This window comes from Miscanthus floridulus, chromosome 16 (genome assembly GCF_019320115.1).
Source record: "Miscanthus floridulus cultivar M001 chromosome 16, ASM1932011v1, whole genome shotgun sequence".
In the NCBI taxonomy this organism is placed as follows: domain Eukaryota; kingdom Viridiplantae; phylum Streptophyta; class Magnoliopsida; order Poales; family Poaceae; genus Miscanthus; species Miscanthus floridulus.
This window is the reverse complement of record NC_089595.1, coordinates 105,166,388-105,193,574: the sequence shown is the minus strand read 5'-3', so window position 1 is coordinate 105,193,574 and position 27,187 is coordinate 105,166,388. Positions and strand designations below refer to the sequence as shown.

Here is a 27,187-nt window from a genome sequence, read left to right as displayed (position 1 = left end):
CGCCGGGATCGCCATGAAGAACAGCAAGCTGGACAAGAGTCTCGATCAGAATGTTTTGGTCCGCCGGGATCGCCATGAAGAACAGCAAGCTGGACAAGAGCCGACTCTTGTCTAATCACTTAGCTGATAAGCCATGGCTGAAAGTATGGTTCACTAATTTATTGTGAGAGAAAAATATTATTTATTGGCTGAAAAAGTATAACTTATAAGCCAAACGAACAGGACGTCTATCTCTCTATGTATAAAAAAAGAGTAGACTCGTCTCGTGTCTAAGGCTGTGTTCGACATAGCTCCTACTGGCTTTTTCCGTGAAATCACTGTAGCACGAAGCCGTTTTGAATTTCGAGGCAGAAAATGAACTGAGAAGAGGAGGAGCCAGTGGAGCCACGATTTCAGGCTTCTCCGGCTCCCGTGCTACAGTACCACTACAGTATGGAGCTGGAGCCGGGAGAAGCCCTTAAAACGGGCTCTAAGAAAGGTAGCTGGCTCTGGCGGGAGTACTGGAGTAGGTGATCAATTGCGATGCACATGGATATGTATGTGTTATGAAGCACGTGTGGGTGTGGTATGCAGTATATACACAGTCAAAGTGTCAAACAAGCAAACAGGGGCCACTATAACTTATCTTTGACTTTCCCGTTTGACTCGTTTTTGGCTGGACCGACCGGGTGAGAGTGAGACTGACATGACATGGCTGGCCTGCCTACCAGGCGGCAGTTCGTGTCGTGGCTAGCTGCCTCGTTTTGTCCGTGACCTCCAGCTGACGTAGCGCGCCAAGCTCTAGCTCTAGTGGGTCCAGCAGTCAGTGGGCGCAATGAAGGCACTCACTTTGTTACTTAATTAACACACCTTCGAATCTAAACTTCGTTACATAGTGAGATAGGAGTCGAAGACGATTTGATTTGACAATCGACAAGTATAAACAAAAAGGGACATGCCACACCCTCCCCCTTCCTCCTCCCCTACCCCCAAAAATCACATTATTTCTATAGACTTATATACTTAATCATGATTACATTTTATTAATTTATCAGCATTATAACTTATCATTGATGACCCCTTAACATTCATGTGAAGCTCTGCTACTGCTTAGTTCATCTCCATCTTCTATTTGCACAGTGGCTTTTTCCACCTCTAAGTAACTGAGCTCTCCTGTCTATGCCGTAATGGCTTGTCTTCTAGCGAGATCTTACCACGCCTACCGCTGTCATGATTGCCATTTTTTCCCCTGCCCTAGCACTGCCAAGCTGACCTCCACCTCCCAAACGGTAAATGTCGTCATCACTTTACTTTGCATACTGTGGGGACAATTGGATCCCTCTCTGACCCTTGCTTTGCCTGACTGGACAAACATAAGCCCCGTTCGCTTCGCTGAAAAGTCGAAACACTGTTTCAGCTGATTTGTTGTTAGAGAAAAACAATGTTTCGACTGAAAAAATAAGCTGAAAAAGACGGATTATAAGAGAAGCGAACAGGGCCATAGAGGTGTTTCGATGTGCTAGCTCACTGTCTCGGTTCTTGTGCTGGCAAGAAAATCCTTGCTAACCTGGGCTAGCCAATCTGGCTCGCCCGGCCTGGCAAGGTGAGGTGAGGCAAGCCGGCAACGAATCCAAACGTGCTCGTCGTGCCTGCCACCACCAGCAGACCTCCTTAAACCTTGGCCCTATTTGTTTTCCTCTTATAATTAGATTCTCAATGAATAAATATGAGAATTCTGCTTAACATTTCGATTATTTCTAATTCTTTTGATTGCCGCTTCAGAACTTTGAACTAGATCAATTGAGAATCAAAAATACCAATGGTACGGTGATTATAGTCAAATTGATTATAAGCGGTTTCAAACAGAGTCTAGCTTCTATTATCTCTTCACCCTAGCCCTGGACCCTAATTTCTCATTAGAGTTGGAGAACAGACAAGACAAACATACCCAAGAAACACACGGTTGTGAAATAGAATTTTACTTTAAACAGGCACATTCACGTGTTTGCCCCGTTCAATGATAATAATAACAAAATGGTGAATGCCAAATCTCTTTGGGCTGACAGCTACCTGATCATCTGATTTTCAGACCATTCCTTTTTGTCGCAAGCGGTCGATCTCATCCCGCTGATGGCTGCAGGGGAATAGCCTGGCTATTTTTTCGTCCAGCCTAGAAAAAGAGCCGCCGCAGCACTCTTGTAGTCCAAAGAACCAGAACAGATTGTGTGCTATTGTCTTTCGAGATGGCCACAAAATCAACGAAGTTTATCTAACAATCCTTGCCACTAAGCCACGTAGCTGTAAGTTTGGCCCGTAGTTTAGCAGCCACATCAAACAACTTCAACTCGAACATATCCTCTCTTTTTTCTTCAAAAAAAACATATCCTCTCTTTTTTTATTAATAAACAAACAAACATATTCCGTTGAAACTAAGCTAAAATTTTGACCCGTCTAAACCCAATAAAACAACGTGCAACCGCCACTATCCAGTGACACCAGCGACTCTGAAGCTTCCAAGCAACCATCGCCCAACAGCCCCGCCCAAACGAGCCAATAATTAACGGGACAATGCAAAAGGCCGGGCGTCACCGTCCCCGTCCCGTTCCCAGTAACCAGTATATAATGTGTGCGCGGGCAAGCTCCAGCGTTCACAGTTCACACCGCATCGCACCACACGCTCCGCGATGGCAGGCCACCACCGCGCCCGCCGAGCAAACTGAACGCGCGCGCCGTCGGTCGGCCGAAAAAATCACGCGGAGCCACCCCAACCAAAAGCCACGCACGCCAAAACCATGGCACGCGTCCTGCCCCTGCTGTGCGCCTGCGTCTGCCTCGCCTCGGCGTTGTGCCTCCCGCGCCACGCCGCGGCGCAGCAGGACGCCGAGGCGCGGCTGCTGCTCCAGATCAAGAGCGCATGGGGCGACCCGGCGCCGCTCGCGTCGTGGAGCAACGCGAAGGCCGCGGCGCCGCTGTGCAAGTGGGCCTACGTGACCTGCGACGGGGTCGGGCGGGTCACCTCGCTCAACCTCACCAACGTCGCGCTGGCCGGCACCGGCACCGGCACCACCATCCCCGACGCCGTTGGCGGGCTCACCGCCCTCACGGTGCTCGACCTCTCCAACACCAGCGTCGGCGGCGGCTTCCCTGCGTTCCTCTACAACTGCTCCGTCCTCGCGCGCGTCGACCTCTCCTACAACCAGCTCGTCGGGGAGCTCCCGGCCGACATCAACCGGCTTGGGGGCGGCAACCTGACTTACCTCGCCTTGAACCACAACAACTTCACCGGCGCGATACCGGCGGCGGTATCCAAGCTCACGAACCTGACGTACCTTGCTCTCGGAGGGAACCAGTTCACCGGCACCATCCCGCCGGAGCTCGGTGAGCTGGTTAGCCTTCAGACGCTCAAGATCGAGACGACTCCCTTCAGTGCCGGCGTGCTGCCGGAGTCTTTCAAGAACTTGACGAAGCTAACGACCGTCTGGCTGGCCGACTGCAACCTCACCGGCGAGATCCCGAGCTATGTCACAGAAATGCCGGAGATGGAGTGGCTCGACCTGTCGATGAATGGATTCACCGGAAACATACCACCCGGGATATGGAACCTCCAGAAGTTGACGAATTTGTATCTGTACATCAACAATCTCTCTGGTGACCTCGGCATCAATGGCCCAATCGGAGCAACAGGTTTGGTAGAGGTCGACCTGTCCGAGAACCAGCTGAGTGGAACCATCTCAGAGAGCTTTGGAGGCTTGATGAACCTAAGGCTCCTGAATTTGCACCAGAACAAGCTCACCGGCGAGATACCGGCAAGCATTGCCCATCTACCATCCTTGGTATTCTTATGGCTGTGGAACAACAGCCTCAGCGGAGAGCTCCCGGCGGGGCTCGGAAAACAGACGCCGGTGTTGAGAGACATACAGATCGACGACAACAACTTTTCCGGCCCAATACCGGCGGGAATCTGCGACCACAACCAGCTGTGGGTGCTCACCGCCTCCGGCAACCGCTTGAACGGCTCAATTCCATTCAGTCTTGCCAACTGCACGAGTCTCATATGGCTGATGGTCGGAGATAACCAGTTGTTCGGCGAGGTGCCGGCCGCTCTATGGACGGTACCGAAGCTTTTGACCGTGTCAATGGAGAACAACGGACGGCTGGGCGGAAGCCTGCCGGAGAAGCTGTATTGGAACCTGTCGAGGCTTGACATCGACACCAACCAGTTCACCGGACCGATCCCGTCATCGGCCACTAAACTCCAGAAGTTCCACGCCAGCAATAACTTGTTCTCCGGCGATATACCGGCGGGGTTCTCCGCTGGGATGCCCCTTCTGCAAGAGCTGGACCTGTCGGCGAACCAGCTGTCTGGGGCAATCCCAGAGAGCATTGCGTCGCTCAGTGGCGTGTCGCAGATGAACTTAAGCCATAACCAGCTCACCGGCGGGATACCGGCGGGGTTAGGCTCGATGCCGGAGCTCACCCTGCTGGACCTTTCGTCAAACCAGCTTTCCGGCGCCATACCGCCGGCGCTGGAATCGCTGAGGTTGAACCAGCTTAACCTGTCGTCCAACCAGCTCACCGGCGAGGTCCCGGACGTGCTCGCCCGCACCTACGACCAAAGCTTCATGGGCAATCCAGGCCTCTGCACCGCCGCGCCGTTGTCGGGCCTGCGCTCGTGCGCGGCCCAGGCAGGCGACCATGTCTCGCCGCGTCTCCGCACGGGCCTCCTCGGCGCGGGCGCCGCGCTCGTCGTACTCATCGCGGCGCTCGCCGTCTTCGTCGTCCGCGACATCAAGAGGCGGAAGCGGCGGCTCGCGCGGGCCGAGGACCCCTGGAAGCTCACCGCTTTCCAGCCCCTGGACTTCGGCGAGGCCTCCGTGCTGCGCGGGCTCGCCGACGAGAACCTCATCGGCAAGGGCGGCTCGGGGCGCGTGTACCGCGTCACGTACACCAGTCGGAGCAGCGGCGAAGCGGGGGGCACCGTGGCCGTGAAGCGCATCTGGGCCGGCGGGAGCCTGGACAAGAAGCTGGAGCGCGAGTTCGCGTCGGAGGTGGACATCCTCGGCCACATCCGGCACAGCAACATCGTGAAGCTCCTGTGCTGCCTCTCCCGCGCGGAGACCAAGCTCCTCGTCTACGAGTTCATGGGCAACGGCAGCCTGGACCAGTGGCTGCACGGACACAAAAGGCCGGCCGGGACCGCCGGGAGCGCCATGGCGAGGGCCCCGTCGGTCCGGCGGGAGCCGCTGGACTGGCCGACGAGGGTCAAGGTGGCCGTCGGCGCCGCGCGCGGGCTGTACTACATGCACCACGAGTGCTCGCCGCCCATCGTGCACCGCGACGTCAAGTCCAGCAACATCTTGCTCGACTCGGAGCTCAACGCCAAGGTCGCCGACTTCGGGCTCGCGCGGATGTTGGTCCATGCCGGCACGCCCGACACGGTGTCCGCCGTCGCCGGATCATTCGGCTACATGGCTCCCGGTACGTGTCTCGTCTTGCTGATTAGTGATCCTGACGAACGAACGCCAGTTACAGTGACACGTCAGCTTATCTGTCACGTTCCTTTGTGCAGAGTGCGCGTACACGAGGAAGGTGAACGAGAAGGTCGACGTGTACAGCTTCGGGGTCGTTCTCTTGGAGCTGACCACCGGCAGGGAGGCCAACGACGGCGGCGAGCACGGCTCCCTGGCCGACTGGGCGTGGCGGCACCTGCAGTCCGGTAAAAGCATCGCCGATGCCGCAGACAAGTGCATCGCGGACGCCGGCTACGGTGACGAAGTTGAGGCCGTCTTCAAGCTCGGCATTATATGCACCGGTCGCCAGCCGTCCTCGCGGCCGACGATGAAGGGTGTGCTTCAGATACTGCAGCGGTGTGAACAGGCGCACCAGAGGACCTTCGACGAGAAGGTCGCCGACTACGACGCCGCTCCGCTGCTGCAGGTGCGTGGGGAGGCAGCAGCCGAAAACAACTCTCCGATGCCAAAGCGATTGACGACGATGGGAAGGGCTGTTTCGACGACTGCAACGTCTGAAGAAAAGCAGAATGAGCAATGACTATAGGAATTCTGACCACCTGAGGCTTGAAGCGATATGGGATGGTGCACCAGCACCTTGTGCACGGTCTTAGCCTGACAGCAGAGCAAAGCATAGTCATCACTCATCACAACACTGATGGACAATGCCACAGTGGCAGTGCCAGCCAATACTATAGGTGTGTATGTACCGTAACTCCAAAACTATATAATTTGATTTGAAAAACCATAAGCCTAAATCAAATCATATATTTGACGAAGCAATGAAGAGAACAAATGGTCAATTCGATCGTATGCTCCTCTTTATTACCAACACAAAAAAAGTTAAAATTTCGTTTGTTTTACAACACCATACAAGGGGAAAAAATGGGCAGAACATGAATGGCATTGTTCAGCTTCCATTTCCATGCCTCCTGCCGTCCAAACCTTATGCCATTAGATAACCTCCAAACTCATTGGTTCTATACTAGCTATATCCCGCTGCAGACACTTATGTGCATCCACAGAATAACCAAGAAAGGAAGCCAAAAAATTCCCCGAGGAGAGCTGGAACATTAGGAATGTTTGAAGGGGGAAAAAAAAGAAAATGGAAGCTACACTCAAAGTTTGATCCACGCCCGTTTTCAAGACTAGTGACTCTCCCCATAATGGGAGTGTGAGGCTGCAAGAAGAGCAGCTCCAATGCCAGAGCCATCGTTGGCCAGCTTGGCAACCACGGAGGAAGAGGCCTCTTCTCCGAGCAAGTCGGTAAGAGTTGCTTCTACGCAACTGCTGAACTTCTTGTAATGTTCATAGAGCCCACCATCCAAGGCAACTACAGTCCTTGGCATTTTACCGCCACTGTTTGGTACTTTGTCCCGGCCTATCTTCTTCAGGATGCTATATATACCTGCAGCGGCCAAGCGTGCTCCACGCTCTGCAACAAGGTCGCAGATGTGACGAGTAATGTATCTTACTTCCAGGGAAGTATCTGCGACCTGAAACATGAGAGCAAATATTTCATAAGTGACCAATAGGCACTGACTATTTATAAAAACCAATTTGGCACAAACAAGTCATACCCCAACTATATCCTTCAGTTTAGCTCCAAGAGTTTTGAGGTCATGTGAGGAGTCATGATGCATGGCTGACATATCTGGCGTCCTGTGATACCACAATGAATGTATTCATAAAACATGTCCTATAGGCTATAGATACATAAGAAGTTTCAACTTACTAAGCATAAAAGAGCATAGAAGAGCTGGTATCAAAGAAAATGTTAAGCATCACACAAAGATGAAGTTACTAATGGCATGGGGGGTTCAACATGCCTCAAATATGCTATAGAACCCAATACAAGTACCTGGTAAATACTTTATTAGCCCTGAAATATAATATAAAACTCCCTGAAGCAAGCTGTTTCTAGGCACACAATTTCTCATGCCATCAAGATAGTTATTCAAAATTTGCAGCATATAAGAGACCATGTTTATTCCAACCAATTGAAACAAAACAGAGTTGACCAAAAATATTTTATCATGTCGCCTTCTTTGGATTACTTACTGATGTGACATGTAACTTGATAAGACACGCAACCCCCTGTCTGTTCAAGTACGATTTTATTGCCACAGACTAAATATTATCAAGGGAAAAATCCAAACTCTAGATGTCATATGCGTCCCCACTGACGCCCGCGTCGCTCCCCCACGCGGGGCGACTCGGGCGGCCCCTGCCGCGCTGCCTCCCTCTCACCCCTCACCTCCTCGCCCGCCGCGCCCGCAGCCGGCGCTGGCTGCCAGCATGGCGCCCCGGCCGGCTGTGATGGTGGCGGCGGGGCTCTCCCTCCTCGTGTTGGCGGCGCATCTGCAGCAGGCCGGCGGTCCGGCCCCGCGCGACCGGCGTGGAGGTTGACGAGGTGGCTGCCGCGGCTGCTGCAGCGCCGGCTGGTGTCCGTGCAGGCGCAGGGAACGGCGGCGAGGTCTTCCTCTTCTCCGCGCGTTCCCCTTCTCCTCTCTTGATGGCGGCGGCGGCGCTGGCTGAGGCCGCCGGTCCGGGGCCCAGTCGGCCAGATCCAGTGCCCGGGGGGGGGGGGGGGGGGGGGCAGATCCGGACCCCAGGCTACCGGATCTGTCTTGGCGGCCGGCGGTGGCGGCGGTGGCCGGGGGCCATGCATGCGCTGGGGGGCGATGCTTTTCTTCTCTGCCGTCCCTCCCCTCATGGCCTTGGCTGCTGCGGCTCAGGGGCTGGCTGTGCCCGGGGCAGCGACCTCTGCCGGCCAACCTGCCTGCGGCGGCCGATCTGGCGGCCAAGGCGAACGGTGTCTGCAGCTATGGTCAAGACGGAGGCGTCGGCGTTGGCAGGGGGCGCCGGATTCGGGGCCTGGCGTCCGGATTCGGCGGCCCTAGGACATGGGGTGGAGCCCGACATGGTGGGGCACACTGGCGGTGATGACGGCAGCGACATCGGTAGGTGCCAGAGCCGACGACGTTGGTCAAATGCGGCCTCAGCGTGCGGCGGTGTGTCGCGAGCGCAGAGTTAGGTCCGGCTCTGCGTGGCCCGGTCAGAGGGGGGTGGCGGCCGACGCAGCTGTGCGGCTGCTACGTGCAGCCGGCGCGTCGATGCCCCTCTTAAGGGGCTTCCGTGGGGCGCCGGGACAACGGCGTTGGCGGTGAAGGCTGGCACGGGTCCAGCTTCGCGACCCGGCGAGTGTGCTAGAGGGTTCTTGGGCGAAAGCCTTGGCGATGGGCGCCACTTCCCTGTTGGGGGCGTCGTATTTCCCCACTAGCATGTCTTCCAAGGGTGAAAACTCAGTCCACTTTGGACGTGCGACGGTGACGCCATTGGCGTCACTCCCTTCTTGAAGGCGTCGCATTTGGATTATTGTCGCAGTTTCGATGCGGGGCGATGGTTTGCGTTTGGAAGTCGGAGCTGCTCTTCGGTGTTTGAGCTTGGCAACGATGACCGGTGGCGGCCATTAGCTTCAGACCCGTCGGGGGGTGACTAGTGGGTGGCCTACTATGGGAAGTCGGAGCTGCTGGTAGCTTGGCTTCCATGCTCGGCAACGATGACCCATGGCAGTGTGTCATGTTTGTGCTCAGCTGCGTCGCGTGGGGTGGTTAGCCCTTCGGGTGCCTTTCTAGCATCTCGTCCGGCTAACCTTCTTGTACATAATATTCTTTCGGCTTAATTGAGCGGCAAAGCTCCAGCCTTTTGTTTAAAAAAAATGTCATATGCGTTACAATTCAATGCCCAAGATCATGGACGCTGACAAAAGTCTTAACCAGCTCAAGCTGGTTAGCTAATTAAAGAAAGAGAAACAACTTTTCTACACCAGCAACGTAGCAAACAGGCATGGACAGCTCAATGTCCATAGGACAAGAAAGCATACCTCAATATAAATGGCTGCTCCAGCTTAGGTGGAACAACATCCCCAAATAGAGAAGCCTCATGTGCCAACTTCAGTAAAATTCTTCGCACAATCTCTCCCAGATACATGCCAGAAATCATTTTTTCGTATATCTGTCGGAAGCCATACATAAGTTATCCACATATATTCATGCAGTAACCTAATAAAAGACAAAAATGGGGGAAGTCAATGGCCAAGGCAACAATACCTGCTCTCCAGGGTTCAAACTTTCAAAGTCCATGGCTTTGTCGTATTCTGAAAGAGGAAGCTTGTCGGATTTGAAGCTCCCCCATTCTGTATTAATTACCTAGAGCACCAAGAATAATTTCAAGGTTACATGCTTCTCATGTGGGTGAATTCCACAACAGCGAATATACAGTGCATTTCTAATGGTGTAAGACCATATGTTATTCCTAGTATAAGGAATTCAAGCACTAACCATGTTTCCAGATTTAGGCAGTAACCCAGTCCATTTAGGAATTGCATTTGCATGCTCCACATATGCTGCATTTGTACCAGTGCCCAATATTACGGCTGCAACTACATCGTTATCCATATATCTCCCACCAGCCAATGTGCCGACCGTATCATTGACCTACAAAGTATCAATACTCAGTCTAAATGTTGGAGGTTTAAAAAAAGCCTGCGAAAGAAATCTTTTTCATCATTTAACAGTTTTGGCATTCTATCAACAGAGAAAAAGTTCGAAAAACATAGCATCAGGAATTTTACAAAGATATTGTGCAAAAAGTTGGCAGCTACTTACCAACGCCGTAACTTTCATATCTAGCCCCTGCCTCTCCATGGCCCTGCTCAACTCAGAAACAACATCTTCACCAACCTGATTCAGGGGCAATCAAATACCCAAATCAAAATTATATTATTATGACACTTGACAACTAACAGAGTCACTAATCTGTACTAAATCAAACTCTATACTAGAACAAATATAGGAGAAACTACATATCATTTCTTTGCATAAGGCGAATGTGGTCAGGATATCAAGCAGTACAACCTGGTGCTATACATAATGCTACATAGGTTTATGAAGGAAATATGGAAGAGAAATTCATGTGCTATTAAGAAATTCCACTTTTTTAGGGTAATTAAGAAATTCCACTTTTTAGGCAATAAGAAATTCCACTTTGATCCCACCTTACTGAACTACAGGAAGGCATTCAATAGATGGGGTTAGGTAAAAATGTTTGGAATTTTTACCGTGCCATTGATGGAAAAGCCCTTTGTCCACTTGATGAGTGTTCCTGATGATATTGATGTTTGGTTCACTGGGAAGGAAAAAGTGAAACCAAGTTCTCTCTGCCTACCCTCTGGGAGGTGGAAATCTTCACCTTCAGTATCAACAAATTTAGCCAATGCAGCAGCAATGAAATCAAATAGTTCCTGTATCAATAATTCAAGATACATAAGACAAACAGTGTTGAAAATGCACAACTTCGAGAAACTAAACAGAACAGGGAGTACTCACCATGGAAGTCCCAACCATCAAATGCGGTGGAATGGAAACCTCCTCATACTGTTGTTTAACAACACGTTTCTCCCTTCCTCCTAGTTGGACTCGCAGCACACGGAAGTTGGTACCTCCAAGATCCAGTGCATAAAACAGCCCATGTTCATCTCTGCAGAAGCAAAACCAATATGATTGATGAATGAAGTGTAGCACATGTGCTAGAGTTAACATTCTGCACTCAGGAGTGGATTGCCTTAACAAACTGGTGGTGATAGAATCATTAGAGTAACTCCAAGAGCCTTTTTATATCCTTCCATATTGATAGGAATATAGACTTCGGTGAAAAAAAAACCCTCCAACAGCTCCTCAATTAGATCTCCAAATATCGTCATCATCTATTCCCGGTTTCTCACTAGCCAAAGATGGAGAGCGGGGATGGCTCTCCAAGGTGCATACAAAATATAGAGAAACGGTTGGAAGGTGGAAGGATATAGAGAGCGGTTTTTATTCAAACAGCTCTCCAAATGAGGATATAGAGAATGAAATTAAGAAAGGCTCTTGGAGATGCTCTTATATTTAATAACACTTATTCTTCTGGAGTTGACTGACAATTTTTAACTACAATGCTTCTTGTGGTCATAATGATTTTACCAATTTATTGCACCAGATAAGCTCAATTAGTAGATATAATAAATGTACAAACTGCTAAAATAAGCCACAAGCCCCGGAACAACACATTCACATTTCTACAGAAGCAATATAGATAGAGTGGGACTAAATCTAATATCTATAGAGCCTGCTTGGATTGGAGGGTGCCCAGACTGAAGCTGCCTATGCAGGCTCCAAGCAAACACGCCCTAAGAATATCTGTGCCATAAACTGGCAGTTACGCATCAACGCCCCAGAATTGCAATGCAACACACAGTACCCAGCTTGTCAGAATTCAATATATTGCTTAAAATATACCAAAACGGGTACCATCCTCATTGATTCCTATATAGTCCTACAAACAATCCACAGTTTGGCCCATGGTCATGGGAGATGCGAGGAACATCATATTTGAGGTTGTGTTCCTAAATCGCTTAATCATGATTCATGACAAGCGCAGCCTTCCAGTAAAATCACAAGGAATCAACAGATCTCCATCCAATTCGCCAAAAGCCATTCCATTGACGATTCAAAAGTTTCGCCAGGCTTACGCGATCAAGGACGCGCTTTTGAGTCCAGATCACGTCCGTATGTGCCCTTTTCCCACCAGAAGCCGGCATGTCTCGGATCACAAAGCTCACGGCCCAGATCACAACCCGAAGGAAAAGAAAGGCAAGGAAAAGGAGATGCGAGATCAGACAGGGAGCGGGGGAGCCCTTTACCCGGTGGGGAGGTTGTCGACGTAGCTAATGAGCATCTTGAGCTGCGCGTGGATGTCCCCGCGCAGGCCGCGCTCCATCTCGGTGACCATGGCGTCCGCGATGCTCCGCAGCAGCGCCGTGGGCGTGGCGAGGCTGCTCTCGACCTCCTCGACCACGGCGGCCGCGCGCCTCTTCCTCTCGGCCTCCGCGGATCCCAGGAAATCGGCATCTCGCTTCCGCCGGCGGCGCGCCAGCACCACGGCCACCCCGACCGCCGCGCACACCACCACCGCCGTGCCCACCACCACGGCCTTCCCCATCGCCACTGGTGTCCTGATCCCTACCTACCTCGCGCGCCCGCGGTCTTCGAGCGGGTCGATCCGAACGCCGCACGAGTTCCGCGCTCTGGATCCGAGGCCAGGCCAACTCCAGCGAACCACTTCCTCCTCCTTCCCCGTCCGTCCGCGTAGAAGAGGAAGACGGGAGCCACTGGCACGGGCGTTTTAACCGGTAGCCAACCACCCCTCGTCTTTCCGGAATTCACGGGTCCACCCTCGGATTTGGACGGACACGATCCGCTTCGCGTCAAACTGGACGGGCTGGATCGGAGCGTGAGGTCAACGGATCTGGGGGGCTTGCCTGGTAATATGGCGTCGGGGACGAGAGGATATTTGGATATATGTGTTAATTACCGGATTGGTATGAGATTAGTTGGAGGACGGAAATAGATAAGCGATTGCGCTCGGCAAGAAATGTCCCACCTAATAAATCGGTGGCGCGTCGGGGTAGCCAGTAGACACTGACAGGTGGTTCCTACCGTCTCGGGGCCACATATCAGTGAGGTAGCGGAGATTGCGGCTGTGGCTATGAGCCCAAATCAGAAGGCAATTAGATGAGGGATACCGCATTGAAAGCGGAGGGTCTCATCCCACGTGGACGGCCGGGCCCAGCGGAGATTCCGGTCGTGAGGACGGGATGTCTCGCGGGCCTGTTGGAGATTCGTGTACGGTGCAGCCATCCACGCGGCGGTTGCAAGGTCAACTGCCAGCGACTGTCCCCGGTGGACGAACAGCTCTTCTTCAACCATCGCTCACGCCAAACACCACCGACACCTGGGCCGTGGAGATACGATGCAGCCTGTTTGTTTTGCCATGGTTTGTCGTAAACGATTTCTAGTCGAAATAATATTTCTCAATCACACAAATCAGCCAGTAGTACTTCTTCACGAAACAGCAACGATACGAACCAGCCAACCGAACAGACTGATGGTGGACAGATCGGTCCAGTTCGTTTGTCTTATAATTCGTATTTTTTAACTTATTTTTTCAGTTGAAATAGTGTTTTTCTTTTATAACAAATTAGTCAGAACAGTGTTTTAGTTTGTTTTTTCAGCGAAGCGAACGGGCCATATCGCTGAATTGGATCTCTTCAAATTTCTTTTCTTTTGCAGCGGCACGACATGCTGTGCCTGTTCCTGTGTCGAAAAAGGGATATACATATACTGTACTAGTTTATTACTCACAGCAAAAATGGCAAGCTTCCTAATCAAATAAAGAAAGGCTCCTTTTGTGAAATGATCTTTTACGATTGTTGCACAGATACACAGGGGTTAGCTTCAGTGAACTTTTAAGATGGCAAAAACGTGCCTCGTCTTTTGGGATGATGTCTAGGGAGGTCGAGTGTGGAGCCAAATATTTCCATAGTTGCTCTCATTTGCCAATAATAGATCAATGTCTTCCCACAACGCGAACGAAAGGGATATGCACTCGATCTGTTTCTCCACATGCCCTTGTTGATTGAAACTTTTCAACAAAATCAAATCCTTGGAGCAGCTATGTGTAAGGCATTTGATGTAACTAGCAAGTATGACTAGCGGTCTTATATTTGGTGCAATAATCTCTTTTCTTCAACCAAATCATACATACATTTTCTGAGCAATGATCTGTGTGCATCATCAGACTTATAATTGGCTATGGAGGTCATGCTATCCAAAAGCAAAAGGTCTTTTTCTTCTTGAGTCTCTTTAAGGATCAGTTGAGCATTTTGTGGAGGACATGACCTACGGGTATTACCACAGAGGATGAACTCGACCTAAGCTGGGTATGTGCTTTTTAAGATGGGCCGAACTTTGGGAAATGTGCTCGTCCTACGCGTGTATGCCCAGAAGACGCGACCACGCACGGAGCCTTCCCACGCCCGTTTTTTCCCCTTTTTTTGCAAGCTAAGTTATTTATTTCCCAAAATAGAATGTGCAGTCGGAAGGTGGGTTTCCTGCACGTCCACGCTGTAGTAAAATTCAAGTTTTTTTTGTTGGCTTCACATGAAAGATAAGTTAAGCACCGGAGGGTTACCACAACGCCATAATATGGGCCTGCCTTTCTACCATCATGTGCTTTATCAAACTCGAAGTGACTGAAACAGTGGAATATTTGTTCCTCCATTTTGCTCCTTTGCTACTGGTTGTTGGGGGTCTCCTGAACCTGTGAGTGCCAAATTTGTCTGAACCACATGACATTTCACTAACGGTTCCACTCTTCTTCACGGAGATTGTTATTCTTCTCGCCTCGAGTATTTGGATGGCTCTAAATGATCACGAATTTGCACCGGACACATTGCTTCTGCATCCCGTGAAAAATAGAATTGAGCCTTTTTTTTACAGAAATGCTAAACAGTGCCCGGTTGTTTTGTTGTTGCTGAGTAACCGTTTTTTTTTTTTGCCGTCCGATCTGTGTTGTTTTTTGTTTTGCAGCATCCGATATGGTCTTTGTTGCGTGCTGATGGGTTTGTTTCTGTGACATGTGGGGCCCAGCTGAGTGCGTTACTGTTTTGATTTTTCGGGAGTCGTGCCCGAAGTTTTGGCTTCCGTTTTCCCCTTTTCCCATTTCATTTCTCATCATCTTCTTCAAGACGAGTCAGGGCGACTCGTCGCTCCCCCGTCGCGGCAACGCGCCGCTCCCCTGTCGCGCTGACTCTTCGCTTCCCCGTCGCGGCCACTCGGGGGCCCCAGTCGTGGTTGACTCGTTCTCTGGCGTCATGGCGACTCGCAACTCCACGTCTTTGTCGAGCTAAGTTATCTCATTTGCGCGCCATTTTTCTGTGTTATTCGTTGTGTTCCGGCGTCTTGTGGAATTTGTGTTTGCTTAGATCGGGCGTTCGACACCCCGTCAATGTTGTTTTTCTGCGCAGATCTGGGGGTGGAGTTTAGTTTACTCATGTTGAGGTTCCAGGCTGTGTGTCAGTTTTAGGTTTCAATGTTAGATTCGATGTTGTAGGTTCAGCTGATTTGAGTTCGGAGCTCCCCTGTCTTAGGGTTTGGATCCAGGTTGTATGTCAGTTCTAGGTTCCAGTTTTTTTCTCAGATTTCGTGTTGGTTGTTTGTATTATGAGTTGTTCTCATTAGGTTTCATTTTCCATGCTGAATGCAAGTTCTAGGTTCCAGGCTGTGTCAAATTTCGTGTTGGTTGTTTGTATTAGGAGTCGTTCTCATAGGGTTTCATATTTGATGCGGAATGATTTGTTCATTTGTATGTGGTAAGTGGGATTTGTTTTCTGTGGTATTGTATATGGTTTTTGATATTTTTTCGAACTAGCTTATGATGTAATCTACTCCACATATTCAGCAAATAGTTGAATGGTAGCTGATGCTTGAATGATACTTGTTGATTTTTTTTCAGTTATCTGATGTCTGATATGTCAGTGGTTGCTGATGTACTCTTTTTAATTTTTATTATATTATTTTACTTGATATTTTCTGTTTTTGTGATCACTGTGTATATGCCAGTAGATTATGCAGTTAAATACTTCTTCAGTTTTTAATGTTTTTTTAGTTTCACTTTAGGTTCATCTGATTAGGCATTAGAATATGCAGTTAATTATTCACTTTAGGTTCATCTGAATTAGAATATGCAGTTAATTATTCTTTAGTTTAGAATGTTCAGTTTCAGTAAATTTTATTTTCAGTTTTACTTTAGGTTCATCTGATTAGTCTGATGCCATGTCTGTTTTTTCAGTTAAGGACTTTGTTGGTAAAGTTGCCTTCAGTGTCCGGGCACCTATTTTCATCAGTTGAGATATTTTGCAAACTCTTTTTTTTTTATTTCTCAAGTGGTCAGCCGTGAATTAGTCCTTCGACTCGTCAGGTTAGTCATTGATACAAACATGGAAGTACTGTTTTCACTGAATGAGCACTAGTCTTTGATTACATCTAATTTTCATTATCTTTAGTTCTTTTGATTTCCCACTCTTTCTATCTTTAGAGATTTTGTTATCATTTGAGTTCATTTTTAGTTTACAGTTATTTGTTCAAGCATCAGAAGTTTTTTTTGCCAATTAAGTTTTAGAGGTTTAGCTCTAGGATCATCTAATTTGGAAGACTCATGGCCTCTCTGAAATAGGCTCTTTTTGGCGAAATATACATGCATTGTAGGTTTGCTTCAAGGATTAAGAGGAAAACTGAGCAAGCCTACCATAAGATATATCTAGTGTATGCAAGATAAAAGATTAAACATATAAATACAAACCTAGGCATGAAAATGAACTAGATGCTAATTGAAATTGCAAGAAATTAAATCTAGTTACATAATATGGTGAAAGGTCTTAATATGGCTAGAGGGGGGGTGAATATCCTATTTAAAAACCTACAAACCAACTAGAGCAATTTGATTAGTGTACTAAATAGCGAAATGCAAACTTGCTCTAGCTCTACAAGGATTGCAAGCCACCTATCCAACAATTCTAGTTGCTATGATCACTAAACACACATTTTGCTATGTCACTACTCACTAAGAGCTCTCATACTTGCTATACTAAAGAGCTCCACTAGATGAACTTAAACTACAAAGCAAGCTCTCCATTCTAGCTACACTAAAGAGTTTGCTACAACTAGTTTGTAAGAATATAAATGAGTGAGTAGGGTGATTATACCGTCGTATAGAGGAGTGAACCAATCACAAGATGAATACTAAATCAATCACCGAGAGAATACCAAAGGGCGAGAGACAATCAATTTTTCTCCTGAGGTTCACGTGCTTGCCGGCACGCTAGTCCCCGTTGTATCGACCAACACTTGGTGGTTCGACAGCTAAGAGGTGTTGCACAAACCTCGTCCACACAATTGGACACTGCAAGAACCTACCCACAAGTGAGGTAACTCAATGACACGAGCAATCCACTAGAGTTACCTTTCGGCGCTCTACCGGGGAAGGCACAAGACCCCTCATAATTACCACGATCGTACCCGGAGACAATCACCAACCTCCATTCGACGATCCTCGCTGCTTCAAGCCGTCTAGGTGGCGGCAACCACCAAGAGAAACAAGTGAACCCCGCAGTGAAACACGAATACTAAGTGCCTCTAGATGCAATCACTCATGCAATGCACTTGTATTATCTCCCAATCTCACAAAGATGATGAATCAATGATGGAGATGAGTGGGAGGGCTTTGGCTAAGCTCACAAGGTTGCTATGTCAATGCAAATGGCCAAGAGGGTGAGTTTGAGCCAGTCATGTGGCTTAAATAGAAGCCCCCACAAAATAGAGTCATTGGCTCCTCAGTCCACTAAAAAACAGGGCTACCGGACACGCCGGTCAGATCGACCGGACGCTGGACCCCAGCATCCAATCGCGTGATGCACGCCACGTGGCCCCTGCTTCAAACACTGATCACCCGATCTCAACGGTCATCAGTACATTTAAGTTGTGACCGGACGCGCTGCTTCGAAGTAACCAAACACAGGACCTCAACGTCTAGTCGTTTCCAGTAAGCATCCAGAGACAATTTTTCACGATCGGACGCGTTCGGTCACCCTTGACCGGACTCACCCAGCGTCCGATCAGTCACTCACTTCACTGTGTGTTGCCACGTCAATAGGACTGGACGCACCCCATCAGCGTCCGATCACTAAGTGACCCAGCGTCCGATCAAAGACCGACGTCAGCGTCTTCACTGCTTCCACTGACTGGACGCTCCGATCCAGTTGAGGCCAGCGTCCGGTGCACTCTGTGAAGTCCTGTCTTTTCTGTATAGAGCGTCGGTGGAGTTTCAAACCCTTGCTCCCAAGTGCTAAACACAATGTGTATCACCTTCATGCATGTGTTTTAGCATATTTTCACAAACATTTTCAAGGGTGTTAGCACTCCACTAGATCCTAAATGCATATGCAATAAGTTAGAGCATCTAGTGGCACTTTGATAACCGCATTTCGATATGAGTTTCACCCCTCTTAATAGTACAGCTATCGAACCTTAATGTGATCACACTCGCTAAGTGCCTTGATCACCAAAATAAAAAGGCTCCTATCACTTATACCTTTGCCTTGAGCCTTTTGTTTTCCTTTCTCCTTTTCCAAGTCCAAGCATTTGATCATCACCATGGAATCACCATCATCATGTCATGATCTTCATTTGCTTCACCACTTGGAATAGTGCTACCTATCTCATAATCACTTTGATAAACTAGGTTAGCACTTATAGTTTCATCAATTAACCAAAACCAAACTATAGCTTTCACACATGAAGGGAAATTTGGGTCCATAGTATTCACTAACCCACTTAACAATTACCTTGTCCATAATAATGCACCCCATGAAATGCACCCATACTTTGCCAAATCTCTAAATTCCCTAAAGTCCATTAGACTTCTCACTTCCCTTTCGGGATCCAAACCTTCTTGGTGCTCTTCATGTTGGAAATGATCTCCTTTGGCACCCAAATGCGTTTTGCCCCATTGTTGGTTTGCTTGTTCAACTTGATGGCCACCACCTTGTCATTTTTCTTCTTCAAGAGAGATAAGGTGTGGAGGCCTTTTTGTCTACCTTGTTGGTGTAGGTGTTGGAGAGCTTGCTTGTTTCCTTTTTGTTTTTCTCTTTCTTCTTAGCTCCTCCCCCATTCTTCACCTTGCACTCATAGGATTTGTGGCCTTCCTTGTGGCACACGTAGCAAACCACGGTTTGTTCTTCATCAAGCCTCTTCACTCCCTTAATGGTGTTATCTTGATGATATTGGGCTTGCTCTGTTTTGCCTTTTACTTGAGTCAAGTCCTTGGTAAGCCGAGCCACTTCTTGCTTGAGTTACTCATTCTCCATTGCGACCTCTTGTGTGCATGTATCTACAATAACTTTCTCAACACAAACTTAGTTGCACAAGGGTGAGTCTAAACATAAATTATTGCAAGAAGTAGAAGCATCCTTTTTAGGCATGTTAAAGATAAAACTTTTCTTTTTAGGTGCCTTGGTGAGGGTTGTACCGACGACTTCAAGATTAACAACTTTATTAGTTAGTTCATCACAATGTTTGCACATGGTTTCTATTTTAGCAAGTAAACTTTTATAAGCATCTTGTGAGCTAGCTAACTTTTCTTTTAGTTTTTCATTTTTCTTTACAAGTTGCTCATCATTGATTGTGCATGCATTTGTTGTTGCACTAGCCTGAAGTTGCTCAATTTTAGTAGATAGTTCAATATTGAGATTAGCAAATATCTCATATTATTCAAGCAAGGTTTTATATGCTTCTTGTGAACTATCTAGCTTTTCTTGCAATATTTTTAGCTTCTTTTGTTGGCTAATGCAAGCCTTAGCATATTTAAGATTTTCTTGCACAAGTTCATTAAGAGAAGGCATTTGATCATCACTATCACTCTCACTAGAGGATGAGCTTTCGTTACCTCGTGCCATAAGGCACACACAAAAAGAGCTTGATGATGAGTACTTGTGGCCTCGCCTGTTGTGATGGTCTTCTTCTTCACTTGAAGAATCATCCCATGACCTTATTGATGTGAGTGCTTTGTCCTTGCACACCTTCTTCTTTGTCTTGGGTGTGGGCTTGTTTGGACAAACTACCACAAAGTGCCCCAACTCGCCGCATTCATATCATTCTTTCTTTCTTTGCTTATTTCTTTGATTTGTGAAGATGAAATCTTGAATTAGGATGGGCACACCCTTGACATTGAGTCTTTGGATTATCTTCTCCACCTTGTTGATAAGTTTGATTCATTCTTCATTAAGGTCAGAGGTGGACGTGGAAGATTGATCATCATCACTTGAATCTTCATCATCATCATCATCATCATCATCATCATCTTCTTCATCTTCACTTGAGGAGCTTGAGCTTAAGCTTGTCTCAACTTGCTTGCCCTTCATCTTCTTTTTCTCACTACATGCGAGAGCTTTGCCTTTGCTTGATGATGAGGCTTCTTCTTGACCCATCTTCTATGACATTTCAAATGCCACTATTTTGCCAATGACTATGGTTCGGGTCATGGTGCTCAAGTCCTCCATATTGTGAAGGATGGTGATGATGCTTGTATATTTCTTTTGTGGTAGCACGGAGATGATCTTCCTCATGATGTCCACATCATCTAGCTTTGTTAATCCTATTGAATGGAGCTCATTGATAATTAGATTCAAACGAGAATACATATCACGAACAAGCCCATCATCATTCATTTTAAAGGAATCATAATTTTGTTTAGCTAGATAATGTTTTTGCTCATGGACATTAGTTGTGCCGTCATAGAGCTCTTGGAGTTTTAACCAAATTTCATGTGCCATATTTAAAGTGAACACTTGGTTAAACACATCCATGCTAAAAGGTTCAAACAAACAATTTTTAGCTCTAACATTGAAATGAATTTCTTTTTCTTCACTCTTTGTGGGTTTATCAGGATTCTTAATGGATTTCATTCCATCACGTGTGACTCTCCAAACACTCAAATCTACCACCTCAAGGTGACAAGCCATTCTAGCTTTATATTAGGGGAAGTTAGTGCCGTCAAAATGTGGAGGCCTAGAGGTATTCATCCCAACCACTCTAAATAGCGCCAGCTCAACGGTGGTGAAGGCAAAGATACAAATTGAGCCAACCGGCTCTGATAACACTTGTAAGGGATCATGACGCCTAAGAGGGGGGTGAATTAGGTAACTTAAAATTCTAACTCTAAACTATGGCCTCTAATTCCACCTAGTCAAAACCTATGCAAGAAAGTAATCTTTCTAGATGTGCAACTACTATTTTGCTAGGTGTGTTGCTATCTCTACCGCAAAAGAGTTATGCAACCTAGGTTCCAGTCCTATCAACTAGCCTATGAAAGTAAAGCAATCAACCAAGGTAGCAATGTGAATGCGGAAGGTAAAGATGAGGTAGAGATGCAAACTCCTGTTGACGACTTTGGTATTTTTACTGAGGTATCGAGAAGCGCTTAAGCTTCCCCCTAGTCCTCATCGGAGCCCCTTGCAAGGGACAAGCTCCCTGTCGGGTAACTCCGTGGATAGCCCCGGGCCTTCCCCATACGCAAGTGGGTCTCCAATGTGCCTTCTGGCAAGCCTCTCCCGAACCACTCCCCACCGTCTTCGCTATCAAGCTTCCGGGTGAATCACCGTGGACCTTGTTCCCTTCGGTACATGGTGGTGGCCACACCACAAATGTGGTTGGTGTGATCTCGCAAGATTACAAGCCTCTCCGATGTACAACAATGGTACGCGCAAGCATCGAGTGATAAGAGGTGTGCAAACCTCAATAAACACTAGGACTAAACCTAAAGCAAGCGCATAAGCAGTGGTCTAATCAACCTAAGCACTTCGCAAAGCACCTACGCTAATCACCTAATGAATCACTAAGCACTATGCAAGTGGAGATCACTAAAATAGTGTATCAACACCCTTGGTATGTTTTCTCAGCTCTCCACATCACAAATGGCCGGTTAGGGGGTCTATTTATAAGCCACATAGAGAAAGTAGCCGTTGGAGGCGAAACCCAGCTTTCTGCTACTAACCGGACACTGCTGTTGTCCTTACCAGACATGTTCGGTCGTCCCGATCGTTGAGCACGCGCGTAGAGATCAGACACACTGCCGAGTTCGGTCATCATTGACTGAACGTGTTCGGTCGCAATTGTGCCACTCTGGAACCTCTCTGGATATGATCGGATGCTACACTTTGTGTGTCCGGTCATCCAGTGCCGCTGCGTCCGGTCCTCACTGAGTTGTTGCCACGATGATGAACAGTAAAGTCCGTGCGTCCAGTCACTGCTGCTGACACCTGTTGTTGCTGAGCAACTGATCTTACGTGTTCGGTCCTCATAGGGCTACATCCGGTCACCTCTGTGGAGCTTGTTTCTTCACGATCTTGTGTTCGGCTGGGTTCCTATCTTCATGCTTTGACTTTGCTTGATATCTTGGATCCTCTCTTATGCTTCTAGGGTCTTGCTTAAGGTGTTGATCATCAGATCATCATGTCACCTTCGTCCAAGTCGCGTTTGCACCCTATTGAACTATAAAACAATTACTTATAAATTCATTAGTCCAATTTGATTGTGTTGGTCATCAAACACCAAAATTCAAAGTAAATGGGCCTAGGGTCCATTTTTCTTACAGTTTTGTCCTTTTCCTTTTTTAGTTTAAAGGCAGTTGAGTTTTCCAAGACTAGTGTTACCTATTGTTCTCTAGGTCAATCTGTGGAGCCTAGGGGGAAAGTAGACAATTTTTTTGTCGCTAGGATGTGTCATAAATTTTTTAGGATCAATACCCAAGACAGTCGAAGAAACATTACTTTTATCCAAAAGTTGGTGTAAGTTGCTTGCTGGTCTCATTCTTTTTTTGTTGATTAGCTCTTTTTTGTTATATTTGTTGATGTTTTGTTTTTTTTTGTTTTTTTATTGCAGGGCTGTCTTTATACCTACAACTGCAATTACGACATCAACGCAGTTAAGAATTGTTTTCTCGGAGCCAATTCTACTCACAAGCTTCATTTGTCTGACAAGGTATATTTCGTTTAAGCAGTTATCGTGACTACCGAATGTGAAAAGATTACTAGTAAGTAGTTTGGCATCTTTTTGCTGCACAGAGTTTTTGTTATGGTCCTATGGAGTTTAGTTTGCTCGAGAATACTTTCTTGGTATAAAGAATCTGATTATATTCATTTTGCTCTTTTTATGTATTTGTTTATTAATTTTTTTGGGTGCAGCTATGCTTTCCTATCATCCTACATAAGTATTGGTTTGTCTTCATCATTGATTTGAAGAACATACTGTTTTTTTATTCTTACTTTTCTGCTGATCACAACTTCCAAGTGCAAGCAAGGACCAAGCTTGTAAGTTTTGTTTTTGTTCAGTTATTAAATTAATCATAACATTTTTTAGCATGTTTGCCTTGTTTCTTTTTATTTTTTTAAAAAAGATTGATGCATTCAAGGAATGTTGGTACCAATATGCTTGGGGCAATGTAGATGTTGACGCATTCTACGTGTTTTATCCTCTAGTGCCAAAACAGTATAATGTGTAAGTATATGTTTCCTTCTGTAACTGTGATGTGTGGTGACATGGCTGATATCTTCGGGTGAATCAGTTTTGCATAGTTGAGGCCGCACTAAATCTTATAGTATTTTTGCACTAATTTAGCTGTATTGTGCATGCATGTGTCTGCACTAATTTTTTGCTAGTTCCTGTGTGTTTGTGTGTTTTGTGTGTATGGCTGTCTGCAATCTCACACACTCAGCCCGGCCTATGTTTGAGAGTAATTAGATCAGATGCTTGTATTAATAGGCGCATCATCTACATCTCAGTTTTGTCTTTTTGCTATTTTGATTGCTGCGTTCATCAATTTCAGGTTACGCTTATTAGAACTTAAGTTTTAGTGGAATAGAATGTGTTTTTACTTTAAGTTTAGTTTCAGTTCAGGTTAGTAGTATCTGTTATTAGTTTTAGTTTAGTTCAAGTTCAGGTTAAGTTTCGCAGAACCTATTTTTCAGTATAAGTTAAGTTTTTGTTTAGTGGAATCTAGGTTCGGTGAAACTATAATTGAGTTAGACTGTTAAGTATTGTAGTCTTATTATTATTTTTTGACTTCTTTTTTCTACAGTGTTGACTGTGGTGTATTCGCCTTGAAATTCATGGAGCTATGGGACAGGAACGTCGATCTCAGGGATATGTTCAATCATTATGATATTCCCAATATACGTGTGAAGCTTGGAGTCGACTTATTCTTCAGCAAAGGAAATTGCATCGACAAATCTCTTGTGACGAACTTGTATAAGGAGGTAAAACTCAAGTTTCATTTTTGTATATAGTGTTTATGTTAGTACATATTTGAATTTGGTTTTTTTACAGGTCGTCGATCCTCGTGTCTGCAACTAGTTTTGAGTTTTCTATGTGAACCACAAATGTTCATGTAATTAGTTGGTATACACGGATGGAGATTTGTAGAGCAGTTAAAACATTTTTTTTCGAAAGCAGTATGTTTCACATGCTATTAGGACTAAAAATTTGATTTGTGCATTGTTGCACACTGTAGAACTAAATACTCTATTACAGTTTGTAATTCTATTATAGAATTTTACATATATCTCATAATGTTTCTGAGTTGTCTACCTTTTTTCCTTCTACTGCATGGTTGGTACTCCTTAGTTGGTTGCTTCTCTTTCTCAGTTGGCTTTTGATGTTGATTTCTTCATCCCCTTGTTCTGGGGCTTGCTCGGTGAACCTACGATAGGAAAGGAAAGCTAATTATGATGGTTTTTTTATTTTGTCTCAAAATTTAAATTACTTACTATCTAATATTACTTACTAATATGAAACTGTACCTGAGTTTACATTTGATGTTGCTTTCTTTTTCTTCTTGTTTTCTTGTTGTTTCATTTTCTGCCTAACCTATTCTATTTGAGTCTTCATTCTCTTCGGCAATATTGGCCTGCCCTTCTGTGTTGCTATTTCTGGATCTACAATTTCATCTTCAGAAATGTTTAGTTGTATACTGCAGTTGCATTTGTTTGTACTTCTTCATTTGATGTTTCTTCATTCTGATCTTGATCACTTGCTGAAGGTGCTAGCAACTGGTCCAAGTGTGATTCGATCATGTCCATTTCTGCCATAAGGTAATGTGTTGCTTCTTCCTTCTTAGCTGCTTTTGAGTTCATAACTGTAGATTTTCTTGAAAGCACATTGAATCTGAGGAGTGAGCTTGTTGCTATTGTCTCCTCTTCTATAGTTTTTTTCAACATTCTCATATCCCTTTTTCTCCATCTATCTATTATGTATTTTTCTGGTATCCTGCTAATTTCTTTTTCTATTATGACTTTTAGGATATGTGAGCAGAGTATGCCATCTTTGCTGAATTTGGCACAGATGTAGTTGAATTCTTCTTTCTCTTTAGTGAGGTCAGTTAGCACAATATATTTCCTTATCCTTTGTACATGTTGTACTTGATTACTTCTCTACCAAACTTCAAATGCTTTCCCTTCTTGAATTTGCTTGTATGTTAGTGTTGAAGTAGCTTTTAGTTGCAACCTCATGTGCTTGTTTCTCAAATGTGTACCCAAATAGGAGTTCCTTTGGTCTTTTCTGGTTGCTGCAGTGGTCCTCTAGATTTTCTGCTCTGTCTATTGTGTCTATTATGCGTTGGTACTCTCTTAAGAAACTGATGATACTGTAAGTAGGTCCAACATTGTCTTTAAATCTTGCATTTGTAGCCTCGCTTCTTGATGTTGTTTGGATGAAGGGAAAGAAATCATGTTTGTAGTAAACAGGGATGAACCTCTTCCTCATTTCCCACATCTTTGTGAAGTATTTATTGTTCTATAGCTTTCTTTCCTTAATCATCTTCCCCCACAAGGTCTCAAATTCCTCTTCTGTTAGATAGTTGTTTACTGTGTCTTCAAATTCTTCATATAGACCATCTTTTGCTGCAAATATCTTTATATTCTTATAGTAGCATTTTGTCTTTATGTGGAACAAGCAATTTCTATGCCTAGCATTTGTGAACACTTCTTCAATAGCAGCTTTCATAGCTTATCTGGGTTTGTAATGATTGTTTTAGGGTGTTTGCCTCCCATAGCCTCTAGGAAAGTTTCAAACACCCATTTAAAAGTTGGTGTAGTCTCATCATGTAGAAGAGCACATCCAAAGATACATGTCTGTGCATGCCCAGTGATGCCCACAAAGGGTGCAAATGGCAACCTATATTTGTTTGTCATGTATGTCGTGTCAAAGCTGACACAGTCTCCATAATCTACGTAGTATCTCAGTGCTAATCCATCTCTCCAGAAAACATTTTTGACTTTGTTCTCTTCATCCAATTCAAACTTATAGAAGAAGCTAGGATCTTTACTCTTCTTGATTCTAAAGTTGTCCAGCACTTTTGTCATGTCTGATCCTCTTACTTCTCTATTTATCTTTATTCTAAAATTGCTCACATATTTTTTCTTGATTGGTAGTGTCGTAGGTCCTCCTCTAAGATATGACAATATAGAAATCATCTTTCTTGTTGGAATGTTATTGTTGTTCAATGTTCTGATCAGTGTCTTTTCCATGTCCGTCATATATTTGTGTCCACTGAATTGCTGGTTCCTCTGACCTGGTCTCAGTTCATGATTGTGCTCTAAATCTAGCCTGATAATCTTCCAAATGTCTCCTACTTCTTTGATAACCACTACACATGGGTAGTTTGTTTTTACTATAACATTTGTTTGTCTTTTTGGACCTTTTTTCCAATATCCTTGTCTGCTGCTGCCTCTTGTTGATCTGTTGTTTTGGGCTGCTCATCTTTTCCAAATTTGTTACACTTGATTGTCACTTTTGTTACTTCATTGTTTCTTTTTTTGCTTGAAGTTCTGAAGACATGTGCTACGGCGGTTTTGAATCCTGCAAGGTATGCATAGAAGTTGATAAAATGTTGAGCTTGATCCTTGGTTTGAAATTGCATGCCTAACTACGGGGTGTACTTGCTGTCAATATCTGCATTGTTCCCCTCTGAAGCTGCTATCTGTTCTTTCATTATGAAATCATCGATTTCTTCTTCAGTTAGTTTCTAGCTTCCATCAGCCTCTGTGATATCAACCTCTTCAGCTGGAACAAGGTTATTTTTTGCTGATTCTCCATATGTTTATGTCATTTTTTATGCTTTAATTGACAAACCTTCCACAATTCTTTCAGGTTCTTGTATTTATTCAATTTCCATATTTCTGAAGAAGCCATTTTGCCATTGCTCTTCTT

General features: G+C 45.9%; 2 protein-coding genes and 2 pseudogenes across 2 annotated transcripts; 2 read left to right on the top strand and 2 right to left on the bottom strand.

Moving 5' to 3' along the window:
- Positions 1 to 2,627: 2,627 nt before the first annotated feature.
- On the top strand, positions 2,628 to 6,266 carry LOC136513589 (receptor-like protein kinase HSL1; annotated as a pseudogene).
- An 87-nt stretch (positions 6,267 to 6,353) lies between these two features.
- Positions 6,354 to 12,706, bottom strand: LOC136513590 (hexokinase-5-like). The gene is made up of 9 exons (XM_066507561.1): positions 12,232 to 12,706; positions 10,880 to 11,030; positions 10,612 to 10,794; positions 10,160 to 10,234; positions 9,833 to 9,988; positions 9,602 to 9,700; positions 9,376 to 9,506; positions 7,070 to 7,151; positions 6,354 to 6,985 (listed from the first exon to the last, which is right to left on the bottom strand). Exons 1-9 carry the CDS (start codon positions 12,528 to 12,530, stop codon positions 6,638 to 6,640), a joined length of 1,524 nt encoding a protein of 507 aa, XP_066363658.1. The 5' UTR covers positions 12,531 to 12,706; the 3' UTR covers positions 6,354 to 6,637.
- Positions 12,707 to 21,351: 8,645 nt separating this feature from the next.
- On the top strand, positions 21,352 to 24,436 carry LOC136511193 (uncharacterized). The gene is given in 8 exon segments (XM_066505362.1): positions 21,352 to 21,390; positions 22,607 to 22,715; positions 22,718 to 22,770; positions 22,865 to 22,963; positions 23,167 to 23,292; positions 23,379 to 23,479; positions 24,060 to 24,237; positions 24,308 to 24,436. Coding segments are annotated over 8 exon segments (732 nt in total). The 3' UTR covers positions 24,335 to 24,436.
- Positions 24,437 to 24,763: 327 nt separating this feature from the next.
- LOC136511192 (protein FAR-RED ELONGATED HYPOCOTYL 3-like) lies at positions 24,764 to 25,750 on the bottom strand (annotated as a pseudogene).
- Between the last annotated feature and the right edge of the window lie 1,437 nt (positions 25,751 to 27,187).